This window comes from Musca autumnalis, unplaced genomic scaffold (genome assembly GCF_047663935.1).
Source record: "Musca autumnalis isolate F117 unplaced genomic scaffold, ASM4766393v1 scaffold_2, whole genome shotgun sequence".
NCBI lineage: Eukaryota > Metazoa > Arthropoda > Insecta > Diptera > Muscidae > Musca > Musca autumnalis.
The window spans coordinates 171,363,675-171,388,036 of record NW_027411755.1 but is presented as its reverse complement, the minus strand read 5'-3'; the positions used below and the strand labels follow the sequence as shown (position 1 = coordinate 171,388,036).

General features: G+C 33.6%; 1 protein-coding gene across 1 annotated transcript in view; it reads left to right on the top strand.

Moving 5' to 3' along the window:
• The window catches only part of LOC141394849 (cadherin-related tumor suppressor-like), an 869,985-nt gene that overhangs the window by 725,298 nt on the left and 120,325 nt on the right, over nucleotides 1-24,362 (top strand). Inside the window, exons 5-6 of the mRNA XM_073969866.1 lie at nucleotides 22,327-22,560; nucleotides 23,237-23,438. Of these exons, the coding sequence (XP_073825967.1) occupies nucleotides 22,327-22,560; nucleotides 23,237-23,438 (436 nt within the window). The remainder of the gene's footprint in view (nucleotides 1-22,326; nucleotides 22,561-23,236; nucleotides 23,439-24,362) is intronic.

Here is a 24,362-nt window from a genome sequence, read left to right as displayed (position 1 = left end):
TCTATCAGCCTCATACCATTGTCAGGTGTTTCACTTTCCAATTTTGGCATTAGAATCGCCTAGTATAATTTTAATGTCATGGGTAGGGCAACGGTCATAAGTTTCTGCTAAGCGCTCGTAAAATATATCTTTGGTCTGTTCGTCTTTGTCTTCAGTGGGAGCATGAGCGCAAATAAAGCTGATGTTGAAGAATTTTGCTTTTAATCGAATTGCAGCGAGTCTTTCATTCACTGGGGTGAAGATGGAGACCAGATGTTTTAACCTCCGACCACCTACAAATCCGCAACCAAACTCATGCTTTGTGTCATGGCAGCTATAATAAAGTGTTGCACCTTTATGTGTTGTTGTGACGCCTTTCACGTTCCATCGTATTTCCTGTATGGCAGTAATGTCGGCCTTGTACTTTTCAAGTACATCTGCCAATGCGTAAACTGCACCTTCTCTATAAAGAGTGCGAACATTCCAGGTGCAGATTCGCAGATCATGCTCCTTAAAACGTTTGCGGGGGTCGTCAACTTTGTTTTTCTTTTCTTTCGTTTTTTCATAGTAGGCTGTTTTTTCTAGGGGAGGCTTACTAACCAGACGCCCAAACCAAGTTTTTAACGTTCTTATGGGTGAACGCGCGGCACATGTTAGCTCGCTACCTTTAACGGGTGTTCCTCAAGTGACACCACGGGGAGGTCAGTGTTCACTTGAGATAAAAGAGGGACCAAGATAAATCCTGGGCTTTGCCATGTTAAAGCCGGTCACGACCGTTCCTTGGTATCTTCCATCCCCTACGTGCGTATAGTGCTGAAAATAACATCCGACACTCCAAAATTTTAAAGGTATTAGACCCAGAAGAAATTACTAGAGTTCGCAATCTCCTTCAATTGAACGATTTCGATAACTATCTCGTTTATTGTACACGTTTTTTTAATGTTACTCATTCCGGATTTGATCCGGATCATTCAATTGAACGAGATTGCCCAACTCTAAAAATTACCAAGGTAATGCTAACGCAGATGAAAGTGTTGTGTATCTTGTAAACGCCCTCAACCTTTCTTAAGCGATTCTCATCGTCCCTGTAAATGAGGCAAGGTGAAGCAAATACTGAAGGCTAGTAAGCATGTCGTTTATAGTAAAGAGTCTTGTGGCCTAATTCCTCTCCAACATCTGAAATAGTTATCAATTTGCTGATCATCAGGAATTGCTGATCATGACCAGAAAAGATAGTGCCATAACAGTTTTTGTGGCTCTTGACCTACCAAGAGCCTTTGATATCATCAATGGCTATGTTTAGTATGTCGAACTAACCACCCTCCGCCCTATTTTGAACGTATTGCTGAGCCGGAATGTCAAAATTCTCAGAATAATTGGCTAACATTTTGGAGGAGTTTTGTTTCGCCCAGGACTCGAACTCAGACATTCATTGTGGAAGGCAGTCATGCTAACCATTGAACTACCATGGTACCCCGTACGTAGAAACTCGGCAGAGTGAAGCAGTGAGTTCCTTAATCAGGATCGATTTCTTTGGAACTTTTTTACGATATACGAATGTGAATGATTGCACTATCATGAGGTCGTAGTCTAACTTATACCTATCCACCTCATTGTCTACCATATATACTCTAGAAAGACCAGTATTCCGCTGGATGTTCAATTTCACAGTGAAATATTTCCAACCACTTCGGGGTCACATATTACAGCATTATATATTACAGCGATAGGTCTGTCTGTGGTTAGATACTGGTTAGCGTACTATAAGTGGAAAGTAATGGAAGATTATTAAAATCTTTCAGAATTGCGAAGGCTATATTATACCATTCCTATTAGGCAAGGATTTAGTATTCGTGTATCTGAACATGGAAAAATATGAGAGGTTTGTGTCTTAAGTCTTTTGTTTTTTTTTAACTAATTAATATATTACAATAAATTTCAGTTCTATGTGAAAATAGCATCTGGTCCTTGTCCCACCATAAATCCCTAAATGATTTTGGCAATTTTGCCTTGCAATGAACTCGTATATTACTCCCAAAATTTATTGGGATTAGTGTCTGCTGTGTTCGAGGACACAACACTGTTCCACGGTATAAGAACTAAAATCCGGCCCAAGACTGATTTTTAAGGCAAAAGAGATTCTGAGGGTTGAAATCTACAATATAGGTCGAAGTACAGCCACTTTCAACCTACTTAGTTTTTAAAGGGTTTCAGGTTCAGTGTCTAAGGTACTTGTATCTGCTTGCATGTACAAACAAAATCCATGATTATATGTATGTTTATACATGGATATTGATGTCAAGTGAAGTGTTTATATAACATGACCGTATAGTAGACACACCATTTAATCTCTTAGGAATATTCACAGTACACTCGCCTGGTGTATTCCTCATGATAATATTCAGGTATAAAAGAAAGACAGAGGAAACAAACAAATGCAAACACAACACCAACAATAACAACATAACAGACACACTCGGAATGATTCATAATTGTTAAGCATACATACATATCTCCCGAATATGTAGACAACCGTCAAGCAAATAAATAAGCAAATGTAAAAGGATATTCAGGATTGTTTTTTCTTACTTTTTTGTTAAACAAAAATTCCACATATAGCAGTAATTTGTACGGCTGTTTACGCTGTGGGATTTATACTTCAAAACGTAAATTATGTTACCGCTTCTGTCTCAGTTGTGTGCGTTTTTTAAGATATCTTCTCCTAGTCTATTTTGTCAAGACATTTTTTCGTATTTTTTACATACACATTAAAATATAGATGATGGCAGTGGACCACGTATTCTTGTTTCCCTCTTGGTAATCCCTTTAAAAGGGTTTACTGTAAAAATCACTTTGAGGCGATATTGTGTTATTTGTAATTTTTAACACCATAAATATATAGAACGCAAAAGTAAATTGAAATTTATGTGATTTTTGTGGTCAAAAATGAATCTGAAATTAATGTGGAGTTTAAATTTATATGGTACCACAGTTCGATTAAGGGATGCCAATATACAATTGAACTTTTGAAAGTTGTTACAGTTCATATACATTTAAAGTGATATTCCAAACATTTTCCTGCCTCTGATTTCAATTTACTCTGATCTTGTCAATGAAAATTTGCATCGCCAAATAACTCAACAAGGTTTTTTGTTAGGCCATTTAAGATAGGTTTGTGTCCTAAAGTAGGAGATTTATTGAATTTTTTAATTAGTTAAAGAAGAATAAACTAATTAAAAAATTCAATAAATCTCCTACTTTTTTGTTCTGACATCCCTATAACTGTTAATATTCTTTGTACTATTTGCTTATACCTTTAGCTTACCTACATCAATGCTGTTTTGATGGGTATTTTGTAGAAGGCATTTACAACATTTGTTAAATTTGTTTTGTTCGCGTCTTTTTTCCGTTTTATTGTCGGATATTTTAATGAAGCTTTAAATGAATTTATTAAGGTCACATCATTCACACTTTGTATTTCGTTAAGCATTTCTTACGGATGTTTGAACATATAAAAACATTCCGGGAGGTCAACTCTTTTAAACATTTAGTAATTTATTGACACTAAAGATGTGTCAAAAGTTGTGTGATGTTGTGGACGACATCACTTCTTTTGGTAATAGTTACTCCTTTCAGGACTAAGTAATCGGTTTCACAACACCATTAATCGAACGATACTATAAAGGCTAGACGTAAATTAAAATCCCACCTGGCCAAATTTACATAACGACATTGTTAAAAATATGCCGCAACCCCCCAAATTTAGACAATGAATCTCAAACACAGTTCGTGATTTGATATAAACTGTGTACATCTATATTTCTTCAAAACCGAGATAATGTTCGACGATGTATTATTTCGATCAACTTCTTCTGGTATATCACCAACAATTGTTAGCTCAGGTACCCTTTTCGTTACGAAGCTCAAACTTGATAAGATAATAGCCTAAGAGCTGAAAACTTCGTACAGCCACCGTGTAACATTACTAATTTTGTACATTCCAATATTTACTCCAAACTTTTATAAATTCAAAGAAGGACTACATCAGAAATAGTGTGTGATCAGCCATTTAAAATTAAATGTCCAAAACGGACAACACCAATATATGTACGCACGGCTGTATAATCAACTTTGGAGTTCAGTTCGGCTGTTTACTCATAGGATGCAAATGCTTTAACATCTATTAAGTTTCCCGAGCGTTGTATTGTATTTCATGCTGTGATAATGATATAGCATGCTCCATCACACTCTAAATCACCGCGTAAAACAACAAATATCTCGTCGTCCTTAAAACCTTTTATTTAAAAACGCATGTTTTTTGGATCCAGGTCCTAAAAAATGTTATTTAAAAGCTTGAAATGTATTGGTTTAAAGATTTTTAAAAAAAATTATTTAAGAAATCCAAGTTTATTGGTCCAAAGGTCCCCAAAAATTTTTATTTAAAAATGTACTCTTACAGGTCCTTATAATTTTTTATTTAAGAAATCAAAATTTATTAATCCAGAGCTCATTAAAAATTGATATTTAGACATGCTTAAAAAATTCTTATTCAAAAACACCAGAGGTTTTAAAATTTTTTATTTAGAGCCCCACGTTTAGTGGGTTAAAAAATGATTAAATAATAATTTAAAATAAACAAAAAATGCATGCTTATAAAAATATATACAAAAATCGACGCTTACTAAAAAATACTAAAAATTCACGCTTAAAAAATAGATATAAAAATTAACTAAATACCGACGCTTAATAAAGAAATCTTCAAAAAATCCACGCTTAATAAATATTCACATAATTCACGTTTAATAAAGAAATATCAAACAAAATCCCCGCTTAATAAAAAATATTCAAAAAATCCACCCTAAATACAAAATATCAAAAAAATCCACGATTAATAAAAAAATACAAAAAATCCTCGTTCAACAAATTTGATCTAAAAATATACGCTCAATTTAAAAATATACAAAAAATCCACGCTTAATAAAAAATACAAAAAATACGTTCAAGAAAAAAATATTCAAAAAAACACGCTTAATACAAAAATTAATAAAAAATCCTCGCTCAACAAATGAATAAAAAAATATTCAACAAATCCAAGCTTAGTAAAACAATCCACGCATAATAAAAAGTACAATAAATCCACGCTTAATAAAAAATGCGAAAAATCCACGCTTAATAAAAAAATGCGAAAAATCCACGCTTAATAAAAAATTAAAAAATCCACGCTTAATAAAAAAATGCGAAAAATCCACGCTTAATAAAAAATTAAAAAATCCCCGCTTAATAAAGAAATATTCGAAAATCCTAATAATACAAAAAATTCGCGCTTATAAACAAAATATTTAAAAATTCCACGCTTAAGAAAAAAATACAAAAAAATCCACGATTATTAAAATTATTCAAAAAATCCTCGCTCAACAAATTAATAAAAAAATATTCAAGAAATCCACGCTTAACAAAAAAATATTCAGAAAACCACGCTTAATAAAAAAATATTCAAAAAATTCTTGCTCAACAAATGAATAAAAAATAGAAACATTGTGGCGTTTTTTATTGGGATAGCGTTTGCAATTTTGTTTTTTCAAAATAGTCTGGCTTAATCCCATTGTTGTTGTTTTAATATTTTAAAACAACTATTTTATTAGTGGAAAAGATTTGGCATTGTTCGCCAAGGGGTAAGGCAGGGAATACTATAGTTTCGATCCACGCCACTGGATCTCATCAGTTCCCTTGTTTCTTGTTTGTGGATATTCTCCACCGAAGTTATTTTTCAATAACTTCTTCAACAAGAAACTTTTTATACCCAAACATCAATCGTCAGCTCGAAGTATAAAGGTAAGCAAAGAAAAAAGTTCAATGAGAAGTTTTTCCTTGGCAACCTCACACAACTCCGACGAAAGTGTCTGCGAAAAACAATTCAAAGCTCTTCCTTTAGTATGTGTCGTCGAACGAAATGTCCGGGTATGATTCCCAGGCCTGGCCACATCAAATTTTCAACGGTGGCACATCAAATTTGTAATGCTGCCGATATTTCCTGATTATTTCAGCCATGAAAAACTTCTCTACAAGTGGCAACTTGTACACGCCTTTCGGATTCGGCGATAAAAATACGTCACATATCAATGACATAACATGAATTCATTCCCTCCCTTGTCCCTACTGGGATTTTGTGGAACAATTTTTTAAATTATACATTTCTAAGCAATATGCCAAAATTGGAAAATTCACATTGATTGTGGGATTATTGAAGACCTATCGTCCTCACATATGCTTGGTAATGGTGATTTCCAGGGCATTTCGAAAATAGTTCATTGTGGTTATATACATATTTTATACCGATAGAAACAACTAATAATAATGAATAGAAATTCAAATAATTTGAATGCAAACAAATTTATAAATCCCAAAATTATTCAAATTCAATTACACACTAAGTAAGATAGTACTTATAAGTCAGCTCCGCTAACGGTGATATACCCTCAGCATCTGACCAAAAAAGAAGCAAACACAATAATTATGCCGTATAAAAAATATATATTTTGTAGGTATCGTAATGTAAGGCTTTACCAAATCTAACTTCTGATTTTTGAAAAAGTTTGAGAATTATTTTTTGGAAATTTTGGACCATTATCTCAGGAAGTATGGACTTACTCCGGAAAAATTGTACCGCTGCAATATGTACCGTGAAAAGAACCTTCTTCAAAAAATTCAAATAGATCCGAAACTGGTCCTTAAATTGTACTTTTCCCAAATTTTGTGTAGGAGGTACTCGAAGAACGGGACCGATATAGTCCATATTCCAACCTGATACATGACTGGATGAAATAATAGGATGTGCAAAATTTGGACCAATCAGAAAATCCCCTTGAGAGTTATCTTGCGGATTTGTCATTTTAGTTAAGTTTCTTGCTTGTTTTTCAGGGTTTCTTGGACCTTTTCGGCCATAATCTCTGGAGGTATGGACTTGCCACTGCAATTGTACCATCGCAATGGGGACCGCAAGGACAATCTGCTGAAGAAAATCAAAACGATTCGATAGGACTCTTAAATTTCACCTTTCCAAATTTTGTGGGAGATACTTGAAGTTGTGGAATGATATAGTCTTACCGGATCTATATCTGGAAGGAATACTAATATATGGAAAGCTTGGACCAAATCGATTTCGCACTTCGACAATTATCGTTCACACAATTTTTCAGACAAATTTTGAACTTTTGTGGGGGACGTGTTGAAGGAGTGAACCGATGTGGCCCATATTCGAAATTAAACTAAGTTTGGGCAAAAATTACGAAGTGCAAAATTTGGTTCTAATCGGTAGATCTGTTCGGGAGTTATCGTGCGCACCAGCCAGCTAGACAGTAAGAGAGACAGATGAACGGAAATGAAAATTTCTCTGTCATGATATAAGACAATTGGTAGCATGGGATGAAATTATGGTTCTCTACAGAAACCCCATTACATATTAGGCAGTTTTCCCGTTATCCGGCAGACACATTATTGCAATTTGCATCAGGGGAAAGGTCAGTAGTTATTATTCCATATGTAGGCTAATTTGCCGGTATATGCCTTCCAGAAATTAAAACATGGACCCAAAATAAAATCTGAATATTTTTCATACAAAATTAATGATCAATGTCACCCGCTAAATAATATCAGATCATCATTCAAAATTATAGGCATTTTCTTCTACCTAAACTCTTACCACGTGCAAAATTTCGTGACTATTGAACTATAATTGCGACCTCTAGCGGGTTTATAATTATACTACAAACAAAAAACTGGATATATTAGGCTGTAACTCTGTTATCTGATCACGTACATCAAAATAATTGACATCAATTGAAAGGTCAAGAGATCGTCTTCCAAATGTAACTCCCGAGTGGGGAATGTGTCTTTCAGGAATAAAGATATAAGCTGTTTATAAAAAAATTTCACAATTTTCACACAAAAGTTGTGGTCCATTTAACCCTCTAAATATCATCTGATCGCCATCTCAAATCGCAAGCTTCTTCTTTGTCATATACTCTTATCTTGTTTAAAATTTCGAGGCTATCGGACTATTATTGCGACCTACAGAGCAACTACAAAATCGGATAAAAATTATGTTTTTGGTCCATTTCACCAGCTAAATATTTCACGATCATCACCAATTAAAATAGCGATCTATTCTGATGTGAAACCGACCTTCATACCAAATTTCGTGACGATCGGTCCATAAATGCGGCCTGGAGTTTGATTACAATTTATAATGGACAGACGGACACACGGACGGACGGACGGACGGACACACATCTCAAATTCGCTTTATCTCGCCGAGATATGAAGATTGGTATACCACATTGGGGGTCTCCGACGAATATTTCGCGGTGTTACATGAATTTTTCCCAAAACAAACTTATAATACCCTTTCTACATAGTAGTGTAGGGTATAAATATTAAAAAAATCCACGCTTAACAAAAAAATATTCAAAAAATCCACGCTTAACAAAAAAATATTCAAAAAATCAACGCTTAATAAAAAACACAAAAAAACACGCTTAATAAAAAAAATACAAAAATCCGCGCATAACAAAAAATAGCCAAAAAATCCCCGCTTAAAAAATACAAAAAAATTCACGCTTAATAAAAAATATTAAAAAAAAATCCTCGCTTAATAAAAAATATTTAAAAAATCCACGCTTAATAAAAAATATTAAAAAAATCCACGCTTAATACAAAATATTAAAAAAATCCACGCTTAATAAAAAATATTAAAAAAATCGACGCTTAACGAAAAAAATATTCAAAAAATCCACTCTTAACAAAAAATGTTCAAAAAATCAACGCTTAATAAAAAACACAAAAAACCCACGCTTAATAAAAAAATACAAAAATCCCCGCATAATAAAAAATAGCCAAAAAATCCACGGTTAATAAAAAAATTTTCAAAAAATCCTCGCTTAATAGAAAATATTCAAAAAATCCACGCTAAAGGAAAGTATTCAAAAAATACACGCTTAATAAAAAATATTCAAAAAATCCACGCTTAATAAAAATAATCAAACAATCCACGCTTAATGAAACAATCTTCGCTTAATAACAAAATATTAAAAAAACACGCTTAATAAAAAAATCTATAATCGTTTATTAAAAAAAAAATATTCAAAAAATACACGCTTATTAAAAAAATATTCAAAAAATCCACGCTTATTAAAAAACGTTCAAAAAATCCACGCTTATTAAAAACATATTCAAAAAATCCACGCTTATTAAAAAATATTAGAAAAATCCACGCTTATTAAAAAATGTTCAAAAAATCTGCGTTTAATAATAAAATGTAGAAAAAAATTTGGTTTCAAATTTGATTTAAGAAATCCCTGCTTAAAAATTTGATTTAAAAAGTTCGCGCATAAAAAGTTTTATTTAAACAAACCACGCTTAAAAAAATTGATCCAAAAATCCAACGTTTTTTAAATTTGATTTCAAAATCCACGTTTAAAAAATTGAATATACAATTTGATCAGAAAGTCCAAAATTTTTTAAATTTGATTAAAAATCTACGCTTAAAAAATTTAATTTAAAAAGTTCACGCATAAAAAAATTGATTAAACCAATGACGCTTAAAAAAATTGAAAACAAAATTTAATACAAAAATCCAAAGTTAAAAAATTTAATAAACAATCTAATCCGAAAATCCAAAATTTTTCAAATTTGGTTTCAAAATCCACGCTTAAAAATTTGATTTTAAAATTCACGCTTAAAAATTTGATTTAAAAAGTTCACGCATAAAAAATTGATTTAAACAAACCACGCTTAAAAAATTAAAAATAAAATTCGATCCAAAAATCCAATTTTTTTTAATTTGATTTAAAAATCAACGTTTAAAAATTGAATATAAAATTTGATACGAAAATCCAAAATTTTTTAAACTTGATTTAAAAATCCACGCTTAAAAATTTGATTTTAAGATACACGCTTAAAAATTTGATTTAGAAAGTGCACGTGTAAAAAAATTTGATTTAAACAAACCACGCTAAAAAATATTGAAAACAAAATTTGATCAAAAAATCCAAAATTTTTTAAATTTAAATTATAAAAATTTGAATATAAAATTTAATCCGCTTAAAAATTTGATTTAAAAATCCACGCTTAAAATATTGTTTGTAAAATCCACGCTTAACAAATTTGATTTAAAAAGTTCTGTCATCACAAATTTGATTTAAACAAACCACGCTTAAAAAATTAAAAATAAAATTTAATCCACAAATGCTAAATTGTTTAAATTTGATTTAAAAATCCACGTTTAAAAATTTAATATAAAACTTGATCCGAAAATACAAAATTAAAAATTTTATTTAAAAATCCACGCTTAAAAATTTGATTTAAAAATCCACGCTTAAAAATTTGATTTAAAAATCCACGCTTAAACTTTGATTTAAAAATACACGCTTAAAAAATTGTATTTAAAAAAATTCACGATTAAAAAATGTTAATTAAATAAATGCACTCTTAAAAATTGAAAAAATTGAAAATTTAAAAACTCACTGGCCGGAAACTAAAATTAATTTTGGCTGGATACTTTTACTCGGACTATTTTTATACTTTCAGCTATAAAAATAAATCTGGATGAATGCTTTAGCTTCCGGTTAACAATAAACCTAATAATACTTCGTTATAAAAAGTCCCGACATCTGGGATGCAGCTTCAGCGCTTACAGCAAGATTATAAGAAAAGAATCGCCATATTATATAGCTGACCTATTCTTTGAAGTAGAATAGTATGACGGAGTTATAAAGCTATATTTCAGTTTTCCTGATTTAAATTAGCTGGCTAGACAAACTATAGGTTTAGTCGGGCTGACAAACACTATTCCCCTACAATTTGTATGGCCTCGATATGGTTTACCCGTCCAAGCAGATAACATTTTGGTACATTGTTTTGCTTAACACTTTACTTAGGTGGCACAGAAGAAGAAGAAGACGAATAACACAAAAACAGGACTTATGGCAAAATTCAAAGTAAACGTATGTTGTTTTTGTTGTTATTGTTTACTTCTATAAAGTGTTATTTGTAGGTTGAATCCTTCGCAGCATATAACCATCAAAGCAGAAAAAACTGAGGAACAACAACAAGTATCGAAAAGATCAACAACTGAAAGCTTTAAGTAATACTTAAGTGTTTGTCTGGTGGTGTTGCTGTTGTTGTATGGTAACCATCCGTATGGCTGGTTTGCTGTCTGTCTGCCTCTTTGTATGGCTGTCTGTCTATGTGTTTTGGGGCATTTTGTAATCCATATTCTGATGTTATCACCGAAAAGCATCTTTTGCTTTATTTGAACATTCTGTGGACGTTTTTTTCCTTCTTTTTATTTTCTTGCCAATAGCCATCTCGATTTGAGGCGCAAAACAACAAAGGCAACAACAAAAACATACAATTTTATACTATTCGAGCAAGCTACACCCTACATTTGTATAGGAAGGGAAGGGGATATTCAAAGACATTTGGGGAACTATTGGTTAGTCATTAAAGGAATGGATCTGGATCCTTTCGAACGATTCAATTCCAATCGAAAGAATTGGTTTTTAAACTATTGACTTCAATCTTTTTAATCATCTACTCCTTCGATACGAATGGCGACAAAAATATAGACCCTTCTGTATTTCCTTTACATCTGTATTTCCTCTGACTCTCATCGTTACATGAAGGAGAATGTGGCCCTAATATAGTTTGTTAACATATCTATAGGGTATCCGTTAGCCACCTCTGCCCGATGTTTGCCCTTCACGCTTCTTTATCTTATGCATTTCTGCAACGGAAAAAATGTGTCCATAAGATTTGTCTGTTTAGCTTTCAGCTAGTAGGGGGCGCAAAAATTGGTAGTTGGAGATATATTGTTGTTGTTGCTGTCGTTGATGCTAGTGATGGTGTTGCTGTTACCAACAACAAAAATCATTATAATGAAATAAATATACTTACAAACGCATCACACAGACGAACAGACAGACAGACGGACATTAACAAAAAGGGAAGCGCATTGAAGTAATCACTGAGGCGTTCTTATTTAACACGTTGCAAGCGATCAAATTACCAAAACACAGCAACAACAAACCTCAATAAGAGGAAAGGATAAGACACAAAAGACGGACATTAAAATCAAAAGCGTGAAATATGCATGCATGGATGAGGGGCTACAAGAGAGATACGACGAAGGACGATTTTTTTCTCGACACAGATCGAATGAAGTGAGAAGATCAAGAAACCATGCGATAAAACTTTCCTGAAATAGTTGGCAAGGCATTGACAGTTAGAAAAAAAAAGCAAGAAACGAAAAAAAAACGATTGTGAGATTTTGACATGGATGGCGACCTGCTGAGGAAAATAATTTTTTTTTTATCTGTTTGTGGTACTTGTCATGTTTATCCTTTCTTTAATACGGTTTATGGGAGAGAATGTAAAACAGGAATATTTTAAAGGAAAATAAATAAAAAAAAAAACATTTTTGTGATATTCTTTCTATCGACACAATATCAGAACCAGACAGGATATATGAAGCTTGTGAAAGACCTTGACCATTTCCTAGAATGTTTTACTTTGAATCTCAGTTAATATCAAGGTAACGACCAACTAGGGTATGAGGATATAACATGGACATGTCAACTTCCCGATCATCCCCACATGGGCTTCCAACCATCCCTTCCCTAATGCTATATATGGAACAATAAGATGGACAATATCGGTCCATATCTCTGGGTACATCCTCCACAGAAATTCAAAAATTTTTAAATATGTTCAGAAAAATGTCTGTTCGATAACCGTTTTGAAAATTTCACTGAAGTTACTTCTTTCGCTCCTGATTACAACGATATAAATGTTTATATGGACAAGTCCATACATACTTGAGATAATGGCCCCAAGACTATAAAGGCCCTGAGGGCCTATCAAATGAAAATAACCAAAAAATTGCACAACGTTATATTTCTCCCAAACTTTCATCATGTCCAAAAATATTCTATATCGACATAATCTTTTCGCTAATTTCCCTAAAAATATGTTCGCTTTACTGCGGTTTAAGGCCACTTCTCGAATAGTATTGAGTTTTCTTGTAAATCAAGTAGTTTATGGGGCCCGATTACACGTTTTAATGTACCCCAAGTAGGTTCGAACGAAACCCGTTTGACACTATTTGGTATCGAGTAAGTCCTGTCCGTCCCTCTGTTTGTCTGGCTGGTGTCCACGATACCTGTCAAAAGGATTTTGTCAATGGCACAGACTAGAGTTCACAACAGGCCTACTCTGGCTTACTCTATAGACACCACCCCCACAAACGTGAATTAATTTTTCGGTAAAATTGTGCGCAGTATAACTCTTGAAGGAATTAATTTTGTCCAAACATTGCACGTAGTAATATTTCTACGAGTGCAGTTTAAGGATATGTCTTGAATCGTTTTGAAATTGTTTGCAGCAGGTTATCCTCTCGGACACTAATATTACGGTACAATTATTTCTGGGACAGTTCCATACTTCCTGATATAATAACCTAAAAGCTCTTAAAAACACTGCCGGTACCACGTAACAAGACCGATGGATACTATAATTTACAAATTGAATATTCAATCCGGCTGATCCTTTGTTCATCGAAAAATTTCTTTTAAACTAACATTAAGATATCGCACAACATCTTCGCTTGCATCCTCCACAACATTTTCGCTTAAGTGTATCTAGACACATTTTAAAAGGAGAATATATTTGGTTTTACAGTCGGGGAATTCCACAATGAAACAACCGACAATAGAATGAAGCAGGTAGACTTCATTACTTAATTACTTAGTTGGCTCAATACAGAACATTTGTTCCATAAGCCGAACTAATAAAAGATCTCCAATTCTCTCTGTTTGCTGCTTCGATTTCCGGAATACCGCGCCTTTTCATCTCTTCATCCACTTGTTTGCTCCATTTTAGCTTAAGCATACCAATTGTGCGTGCACCGCCATATGCACGTATTTATCCGCCTTTTTATGGGGTTTATCATCGCTCATTCTTATGATATGGCCTACCCAACGCAATCGTTACATCTCGATACGTTTATCTACACGGATGTCGTTGTATAGCAGATACAGCTCGTGGTTCATATGACGTCGATATTCACCGTAAACGCAGATTGGTCCATAGATCTTTCGAAGAATTTTTCTCTCAAACACACCAAGCACGGCCTTGTCTGCTTGCGCAAGTACCCAGGCCTCGGAACCATATAAAGCGTTGTTTTTTATTTGACTAGATGTGGCTTTGTTCTTAAACTGCTTATTTAAGCCAAAGTAGCATCTGTTGGCCAATATAATTCTTCTTTTTATTTCACAACTGATGTTGTTTGTTATGTTTATGGCGGTGCCGAGGTAGACGAAGTCTTCTACTGCCACAAAACTATAGGAACCAACGTCAACAGTTGATCAACTTGGTTTCTCGTCGTTTACCGCCAGACCCCCTTTAGCAGATTCCCTTTCGACTTTTTCAAAGGTATCAGTTACTTCCTTTACCGATCGACCCATAATGCCAATGTCAAGGGCATAAGCAAGTAACATATGGTTGTTTGTATATATTGTGCCACTTATTTTGACCTTATAACCTTTTCCAGCAGTATGTCGAATAAGTCAAAAGAGAGGCCGCCTCCTTGCCTGAAACGTCTTTTGATACTAAACTCTTCGGAAAGGCTCTTTCATATTTTAACTGAGGACCGAGTATCAGTTAATGTCATTCTACAAAGCCGAATTGCAGGGAGACCAAATTCAGATATGGCTTGGAATACTTTTTATCGAAGGCTGTTTTGTAATCGAGCAAAAGGCGGTAGGTGTCGATCTGCATTTCTTGAGTCTTCGCCAGGATTTGCCGCAGGGTAAGTATCTGGTTAATGGTGGTCCAATTATTTCATTGACAAAAGCCTATGGTCGTTCGTCGTTCGCATAATATCCCTGACAATATCTTGTAGGCAATAGGGAGAAGACTTGTGACCCTATAGCTAGAGCATACAGTCTTATCTCCATTCTTCTACCAACAGTTTGGAAAAACCTTCTTTCCATATCCTGAGCACACTATCAGTATCAGTTACCAAATTACCTTGCTGGTCACTAGCCAAAGCCATCAGTTTCATGTTTCCCCCTTTGGTAGAACTTTCCTGCCAGATGGTGCTAACTAGCTGATGAATACACCTTCTCACCGTGTCGCCTCCGGTTTTAAACAGCTCGGCTGGTAGGCCATCAGCTTCTGCTGCCTTATTATTCTTCAGCCGGTTTATTGCAGTCTTTACCTCATCTTGGCCGGGTGGTATACATTCAATACCATCTTCTGGGATTGGATCTGTGGTATCTTCGTCGACTTCGGTACTATTGGATACCAACAGTTTAGATAAATGCTCTTTCCTTGTCCTTAGCACACTATCTGTATCAGTTACCAGATTACCTTGATGGTCTCTACAGGAGGATGTGCCAGTTCCAAAGCCATCAGTTTGATGTTTCACTCTTTGATACAATTTTTGGACTTCATTCTGTCTCCTGTACACTTCGATTTGTTCATACTCCCGCTTTTCCATCTCTCTCTCTTTTTTTCTGCGGAAAAGACATTTTTCTCTCTCCTTTTCTCCCGATACCTCTTTCGTGCGCTACGCGTTGCTACGGATTGTAAAGTAGCCCTATATGCCTCATTTTTCTCTTCGGTGGCAGCACAACACTCCTGATCATACCATGGATTCCTTGGTGGAGGCCTCTGGTATCCAAGTATGGATTTTGCGGCTGTTTGCATGGAGTGAGCAATACTTTGCCATTGCGCTGATATGTTATCGGGATGAGGAGTGTTTTAATTAAGCAATTGAGCCAGTTGAGTGGAATATGCTGTGGCTATCTGTTCTGATTGCACCTTACCGATGTCCAACTTCCGTGTTGTGTCCGTTCGCAATTTATTTGCTACGTTTATTCTGGTACGTACATTGCTGCAACAAGGTAGTGGTCCGAGTCTAGGGTTGCATCTCGGAACGATCGTACATCCAACACGCTCGATGCATGCACGTGATCAATTTGATTTGTTGTTCTTTGATCTGGCGACAGCCAGGTGCCCTTATGAATATCGAGATGCTTAAATCTGGTACTGCTAACTACCATGTTTTTTGCAGCTGCAAAGTCTATCAGCCTCATACCATTGTCAGATGTTTCACTGTGAAGACTAAATTTCCCGACTATTGGGCCAAAGATATTTTCCTTTCCAATTTTGGCATTAAAATCGCCTACTATAATTTTAATGTCATGTGCAGGGCAACGGTCATAAGTTTCTTCTAAGCGCTCGTAAAATATATCTTTGGTCAGTTCATCCTTGTCTTCAGTGGGAGAATGAGCGCAAATAAAGCTGATGTTGAAGAATTTTGCTTTTAATCGAATTGCAGCAAGTCTTTCATTCACTGGGGTGAAGCTGGAGACCAGATGTTTATACCTCCGACCATCTACAAATCCGCAACCAAACTCATGCTTTAGGTCATGGCAGCTATAATACAGTGCGTCACCTTTATGTGTTGTGGTGACGCCTTTCCCAATCCATCGTATTTCCTGTATGGCGTTAATGTCGGCCTTGTACTTTCACTGCACCTTCTCTATAAAGAGTGCGAACATTTCAGGTGCAGATTCACAGATCATGGTCCTTAAAACGTTTGCGGGGTTCGTCAGCTTTAGAGGGATTTGTTTTTCTTTTCTTTCGTTTTTTCATAGTAGGCTGCTTTTTTCTAGGGGAGGGTTACTAACCCGGCGCCCAAGCCCAAGTTCTTAACGTTCTTTTGGGAGAACGCGCGGTACATGTTAGCTCACTACCTTTAACGGGTGTTAAAGGCAGTTCCCCAGGTGACACCACGGGTAGGTCAGTGTCCACTTGAGATGAAAGAGGGACCAAGATAAATCCTGGGCTTTGCCATGTTAAAGCCGGCCAGGACCGTTCCTTGGTATCTTTCATCCCCTACGTCACCCGGTTGTTCCCCATAGATATTTTATTTTTTCAGGTCCTTCCACAGTTAGAAGAATATATAGTTTATTGTGGGGTTGACAGTTGATAGGTGTTTTTTTTATAAAATCCTTACACCCAATATTTTGTTTGTTTTTCTGTTTTTAAATAAATCGCGATTCAAGTTGACATTTTTAGGGGTTGTTTAGGTTTTTGCGATGTTGCTTGGAAACCGCAAGTTCTATAATAATGGGACTTAGGAAGATGTTGCAGCTATCAAAATTCTCTATAAGATTGACTTGCAAGATATTTTCGTAGGTTTTACCATTTTTGAGATAAAGAAGTTCAAATTGGGACAAAGCACTGACTGTATCGCCCCCTTATAAAACAATGTCATGAAGGGAGCGACTTAACTTAAAAATGTCAACTTGAATCGCGATTTATTAAAAAGCGCTCCGGCGATTTTTTTTTTTTTTTTTGTTTTTTCTTATCTATGAACATTGTAGTTCCAAAATCTGCAAAAACTTCCAAGGTGTAAGCACCTTTCATTTAAATTTGCTTCAAGAGCACCGTGTTGCTTTATCGTTTTGTTTTGTTCATAGGGAACTACATTTACCTTCCTTGCTACAAAATGTCGAAATCATGATAAAAGAGTTTTCCAATCATGATAGAGAAATATGATACGAGGTTGTAAAAAAGTCATCATGCAAGTGAGGCGGCCAAATGCCCAAAATTGTTTTCATTATTGATTATTAGAGTAATTTATATTAGATTTTCTTACTTAATTACTGTGCAGTGATGTAGGGTAACCAATACTTGGTCCTTCTGACTATATCCTTTCCGTGTTGGTTCCCTAACTTCTACACGCTTTGGCATATCTTCACATTTGTCTAAAGTAATGGCGAATCCCTTATATCCCAATCCGATTTTGCCTACCCTAGTGCAAGCGAACGACACATTTAAAAACGTTTAAACGTTTAATTTTAATTTTTCCAAACAAAACCCATTGTTGACCTTTTATAGACCACAACGCATAAATTTTCATTACAATTATACCGGTCAGTAGAGACAGACATAAACTTAAAGTTTGCGATGAATACTTTACCATAAACATATCCAACAAGCTAGAGCCAACTGGGAAACAATTTAGACAAGCGTCAATAAATAAGCAATAAAAGCACCAGAAAGCAACAAAACCCAAGCTTACAAAAATATTTTTACAAATAAGTTTTTATTATCATATTACAAATGAAACGCCATTAAAATCGATGAAGCCATCTCAAGACCATTGGTTGTGGTAGGCTTTTATTCAATTTTCCAATTTTTATGACCATAAATAAATCACCAATTTGGTTAAAGTTTAAATATTTAAGATTGTTTTGTAGCTAAGGAGGTAAGGTATTGTTGTATTTTTGGCGGTATATGGAGGAGGTTGTTGTTGTAGGGAGAAGTTGGGCTTTTCGTTTCCTATGTGCATATGTATGTATGTTGTATATTGTGAAGAAACAAGAATGTACGTGTTATTTTGCATATTATATTTTAAAAATTCACAGATAAAAATAGTTCTCATGGACCTAAAAGAGGAGGAATAAGGCATACATCTATTTTCAATCCTTATTTCTCACACACTAAGTATGATGTTTACATTGCAATCTATTTCTATATTTTTTAAGATTCTTAAATTCTTTGGCTTTTTAGGTGGCTGAACTCTTTTCATAGGAAAACATGGGTACATACATATAAATTTTGCCTATGCTTTTGTATATTGAAAATGTTAATCATAAGCCACACGTTCATCAGAAGCTTTTGAGTTTATCTAATAAATCAAATGCTTTTGTATGAGAAGAAAACGAACCGGACAGGCACAAACAATATATTTTCTAATAATCTCAAATATATTAGGCTACACGAATCCGGTGAGTTATAAAATTTAACCCACACACGTAATGAGTATGACGGCAAGCTTCACAAAAAAATAAATAAAACTCAAACACACTTAAATAGTTACACCATATTGTCATAGGACCCAAAGGAATAATAAGAATCTATTGTAGCTAGCTCTGGAAAACATCAATGCAATGGAACAACTTATTTTAGTTACCTTGGCTTGCGCTATGATTCACTCAGTCACAGAGAAGGCAATGTTAACAAAAGTTACTGTTGAAAACACATAACAAAAACATATTTAGAATTTATGAAAACCAAACCCTTTATGACATTCAGTCAGCCATCCAGCCAGTCAGAAGACGGAAAGACAGAGACTACTAAACTGTTTACACCGAACAAAATTATCATAACAACAGCAAAACTGCCTAGTTTGGCAGTTCGTTTTATTTTGTTAAGTATTTATTGTATAACTTTAAGTGTCTGGCAGACAGACAACCAGCCACACAATTTTCCTGGACCCCACCATCGAACAAATACAAAAGCAAAATCAAACAACAAAAAAACTCAAATTTGTTTTTCAAAAATACATTTTTTTGTTCAATGTTTTGTTAACACTTTTTCTTTTGTTCAACTTAAAGTAAACGATGATGATTATGATGATGGTGGAAGGAGCAAAAGCAGCAAATCTGTTTGAGCCAGTGCCATTTTTGTTGTTGTTGCAGTTGTTTTTCTTTATAAATCAACTGTAAGACAACACTTCCACCATCCAGACAAGTCTCAACAATGTCTGGCAGACGCATGCGTGACATGAATACAAAATGACAGCTGTTTCCACCTTTTTTTCTACTTCGTCTTAGTCTTCTTCTTCTCCTGCTGCTGCTGTTGCGGAGCATTCAAAACGAAGTTCTCTTTACTGCCAACAGAAGAAAAAATACTAAAAAAATAATGCCAAAAGTGAAACCTCAAACACGCATCACTTTGCAAAAAAATTCTAAATAGGAATTCAAAATTTTTATTGTTGTTGTTTGTTGTTACTAAACGAAACAATCACCCTATCACAACAAAACAAATTTAGGTAAATGTAATGACAAATGAAAAAATCTTGGATTTTTTAAGGCTAACTGAATCGTGGGTTTTTTAAAGAATAGTTTTAAAAAGTTTACTCAAAATAACCGTCGTGGATTTTTAAAAGAATATTTTTGAGAAGCTTTCTCAAAAATAATCTTGGATTTTTAAAAGAATATTTTTGAGAAGCTTTCTCAAAAATAATCTTGGATTTTTAAAAGAATATTTTTGAGAAGCTTTCTCAAAAATAATCTTGGATTTTTAAAAGAATATTTTTGAGAAGCTTTCTACACAATAATCTTGGATTTTTAAAAGAATATTTTTGAGAAGCTTTTTTAAAAAATAATCGTGGATTTTTAAAAGAATATTTTTGAGAAGCTTTCTATACAACAATCGTGGATTTTTAAAAGAATATTTTTTAGAAGCTTTCTCAACAATAATCGTGGATTTTTAAAAGAACATTTTTTAGAAGCTTTCTCAACAATAATCGTGGATTTTTAAAAGAATATTTTTTGGAAGCTTTCTCAACAATAATCGTGGATTTTTAAAAGAATATTTTTTAGAAGCTTTCTCAACAATAATCGTGGATTTTTAAAAGAATATTTTTGACAAGCTTTCTATACAATAATCGTGGATTTTTAAAAGAATATTTTTGACAAGCTTTCTATACAATAATCGTGGATTTTTAAAAGAATATTTTTGAAAGGCTTTCTCAACAATAATCGTGGATTTTTAAAAGAATATTTTTGAAAGGCTTTCTCAACAATAATCGTGGATTTTTAAAAGAATATTTTTGAAAGGCTTTCTCAACAATAATCGTGGATTTTTAAAAGAATATTTTTGAAAGGCTTTCTCAACAATAATCGTGGATTTTTAAAAGAATATTTTTGAAAGGCTTTCTCAACAATAATCGTGGATTTTTAAAAGAATATTTTTGAAAGGCTTTCTCAACAATAATCGTGGATTTTTAAAAGAATATTTTTGAAAGGCTTTCTCTACAATAATCGTGGATTTTTAAAGGAATATTTTTGAGAAGCTTCCTATACAATAATCGTGGATTTTTAAAAGAATATTTTTGAGAAGCTTCCTATACAATAATCGTGGATTTTTAAAAGAATATTTTTGAGAAGCTTCCTATACAATAATCGTGGATTTTTAAAAGAATATTTTTGAGAATCTTTCTATACAATAATCGTGGATTTTTAAAAGAATATTTTTGAAAAGCTTTCTATACAATAATCGTGGATTTTTAAAAGAATATTTTTGAGAAGCTTTCTATACAATAATCGTTGATATTTAAAAGAATATTTTTGAGAAGCTTTCTATACAATAATCGTGGATTTTTAAAAGAATATTTTTGACAAGCTTTCTATACAATAATCGTGGATTTTTAAAAGAATATTTTTGACAAGCTTTCTATACAATAATCGTGGATTTTTAAAAGAATATTTTTGACAAGCTTTCTATACAATAATCGTGGATTTTTAAAAGAATATTTTTGACAAGCTTTCTATACAATAATCGTGGATTTTTAAAAGAATATTTTTGACAAGCTTTCTATACAATAATCGTGGATTTTTAAAAGAATATTTTTGACAAGCTTTCTATACAATAATCGTGGATTTTTAAAAGAATATTTTTGACAAGCTTTCTATACAATAATCGTGGATTTTTAAAAGAATATTTTTGACAAGCTTTCTATACAATAATCGTGGATTTTTAAAAGAATATTTTTGACAAGCTTTCTATACAATAATCGTGGATTTTTAAAAGAATATTTTTGACAAGCTTTCTATACAATAATCGTGGATTTTTAAAAGAATATTTTTGACAAGCTTTCTATACAATAATCGTGGATTTTTAAAAGAATATTTTTGACAAGCTTTCTATACAATAATCATGGATTTTTAAAAGAATATTTTTGACAAGCTTTCTATACAATAATCGTGGATTTTTAAAAGAATATTTTTGAGAAGCTTTCTATACAATAATCGTGGATTTTTAAAAGAATATTTACCGCTGCAAACTATATCAGGCTCATTCTGTTGTCAGATGACGGCTGAAATTTTGACCAAATATATTTCCAAATCTATGTGGGACAAAATATACTTCCCTCTCAATTGACACTCGCAAAATAGATTCTCGACCATCTCTATTGCATACTTCTGGAATCATCATCGTACATACTTCAGTTACCAACACTTGAAGCAAATTATTTTACCACTTTATGTGTGTAGCGTGTACCTCCAATTTATTAAGATCCATATTGAGTTTGCAATAAAAACACACTTTTAATTTAAAATATCGGTTTTTAATTTATTTATTTTTTTCGTGAAAACATTTTTTTATTATTTTCTTTTCAGTTATTTGAAACTTCATTTTATGTTTCATTCTTTTATAATTTTTAAATAATATTTGTATTTCTCTTCCTTCAATTTTCTTTTGCGACAGGTGACCGACACGAATGACAATCCACCGGCATTTGATGTACCCGTTTATTCATTTGATATACCCGAGAACGCCCCACGTGGTTATCAAGTTGGCATCATAACTGCCACAGATCCAGATTTGGGCAATAATGCTGTCGTAACATACACTGTCATCTCGGAATGGGCCAATGATGTATTCAGTTTGAATCCACAAACGGGCGTTCTTACGTTAACAGCCCGTTTGGATTATGAAGAGGTAAGTGTTGTTTCTGTGTGTGTGTGTCTGAAAGAAAGAAGGTGTTTTATTTAATATTTGCAAAAATTGGATTTTTTCGTTGAATGTTATTTTGAAAGAAAATTTGGAATGCTTCATGGATTTCCTTAGCTTGTTGAGCAATTAAATTTTTTGTTGGAATGTTAGTAATAAAGGGTATAACATGTTTGAGTCTGATACAAACGAACAACTGGGCATTTTGGAACGATTTACGTTTCCTAGAGTTCCATACACCTACGTGGTGTATGGTATGCACACCTGCCTTGGACGCTGAAGGTCGATTCCTCGACCAGGTAACATCAAATTTTCAACGGTGGCAAAATACCCCTCAGTAATGTTGGCGACATTTCTTGAGTATCTCAGCCATGTAAAACTTCTCTAGAAGTGGTTCTCTACAAGTGGAACAATTATTATGATTTCCAAATATAGTAGAAAAATCGCATTCCTAGAGATTCAAATGTAGAACATAGATCTACGTTTTCGGGCTACAACTATTGGGGAACAATTTTAATTTCCAGGGGTCCCATTATTGACGAAAACCCTTGAAGTTCATGCTCGAAAATCATCCAATTCAATTCTATTAAATTTTATATGCAAATAAAACCCATTTCAATTTGTATAATTATTTATTTATGATATTATTACCTTTTTTCCACAGATACAACATTACATCTTACTGGTGCAGGCACAGGACAATGGCCAACCAAGTTTATCCAATACCATAACGGTGTACTGTAATGTTATGGACCTGAATGATAATCCACCAGTATTTGATCCCATAAGCTATTCAATGGAGATTTATGAGAATGTTTCAATTGGAACACCTGTTGTGACGGTAATGGCCACAGATATTGATTCAGGTATGTACAAACACATGCATGGATACATGCATATAACCACAAAAATACATCTTCGTGTAAGGTTAGGTTCATTCTTTTGGTTGTTGTTCTTTGCAGACGAGAATATGATTTTCGTTTAGACATAACAAAGTAATGGTCATTCAATAAAAGTTTCTTAAAGGGAACTTTCCATGTGAAATCCTTAATTTATGGGTTTCTACATTGTTGTTGCTTTTGGCCTTAGTACAGCTTTTGAGATTTTTTTACATTACAAGAGGGGGTCGCAAAGTAATTCCATATTTGTATTAAAATCCATTTAAGTTTTTTTAGTTGTGGCATCTTATGATCTATGCCGTCATAAATTCCTGAAAAATTGTTGGCCATGCACAAATAGCCAATTCAATCGTTTTTGACACCATCAGATAACCATAATTCTAGCGAAATAGTAAAAGTTGTTTGCAGGCCATTATTAGCTGTGATTGGTGAATATTTATGTTTGGAGGTCATTCAAAGGCAGTGATTTGAAGAAAAGCCAAGAAAAAATAATATTTTTTTCCTTAAATAAACAAAAATCTTTAGAACAGGAAGAAAAAATGTTTTGACATTCGTCATCAAGAATAAGAGAACTGAAGCGGATGGATGAGTAACTTCATGCGAAACTCTAGGTATCTCTGCCTCCGACCGTAGTAATCAATTTCATTACACACTGTTAAACATTTTGCTGTTCTTCAAATGGTTGAAGCAACAACAAGTAAGAACGGCATTATACCCTCCACAACGGGTAGTATTTTAGTAAAATGGAACAATTAGTTTCCTTTCGTTTATGAAGAAAACTACCAAATTTCAGCAATTTCGGAAAAACAATGTGGTTAACCCTCAAAATACAGAAATTCGGGGGGTACCGTTTTATGGGCGCTAAAACAAAACGTCGGTCTATACCGACAC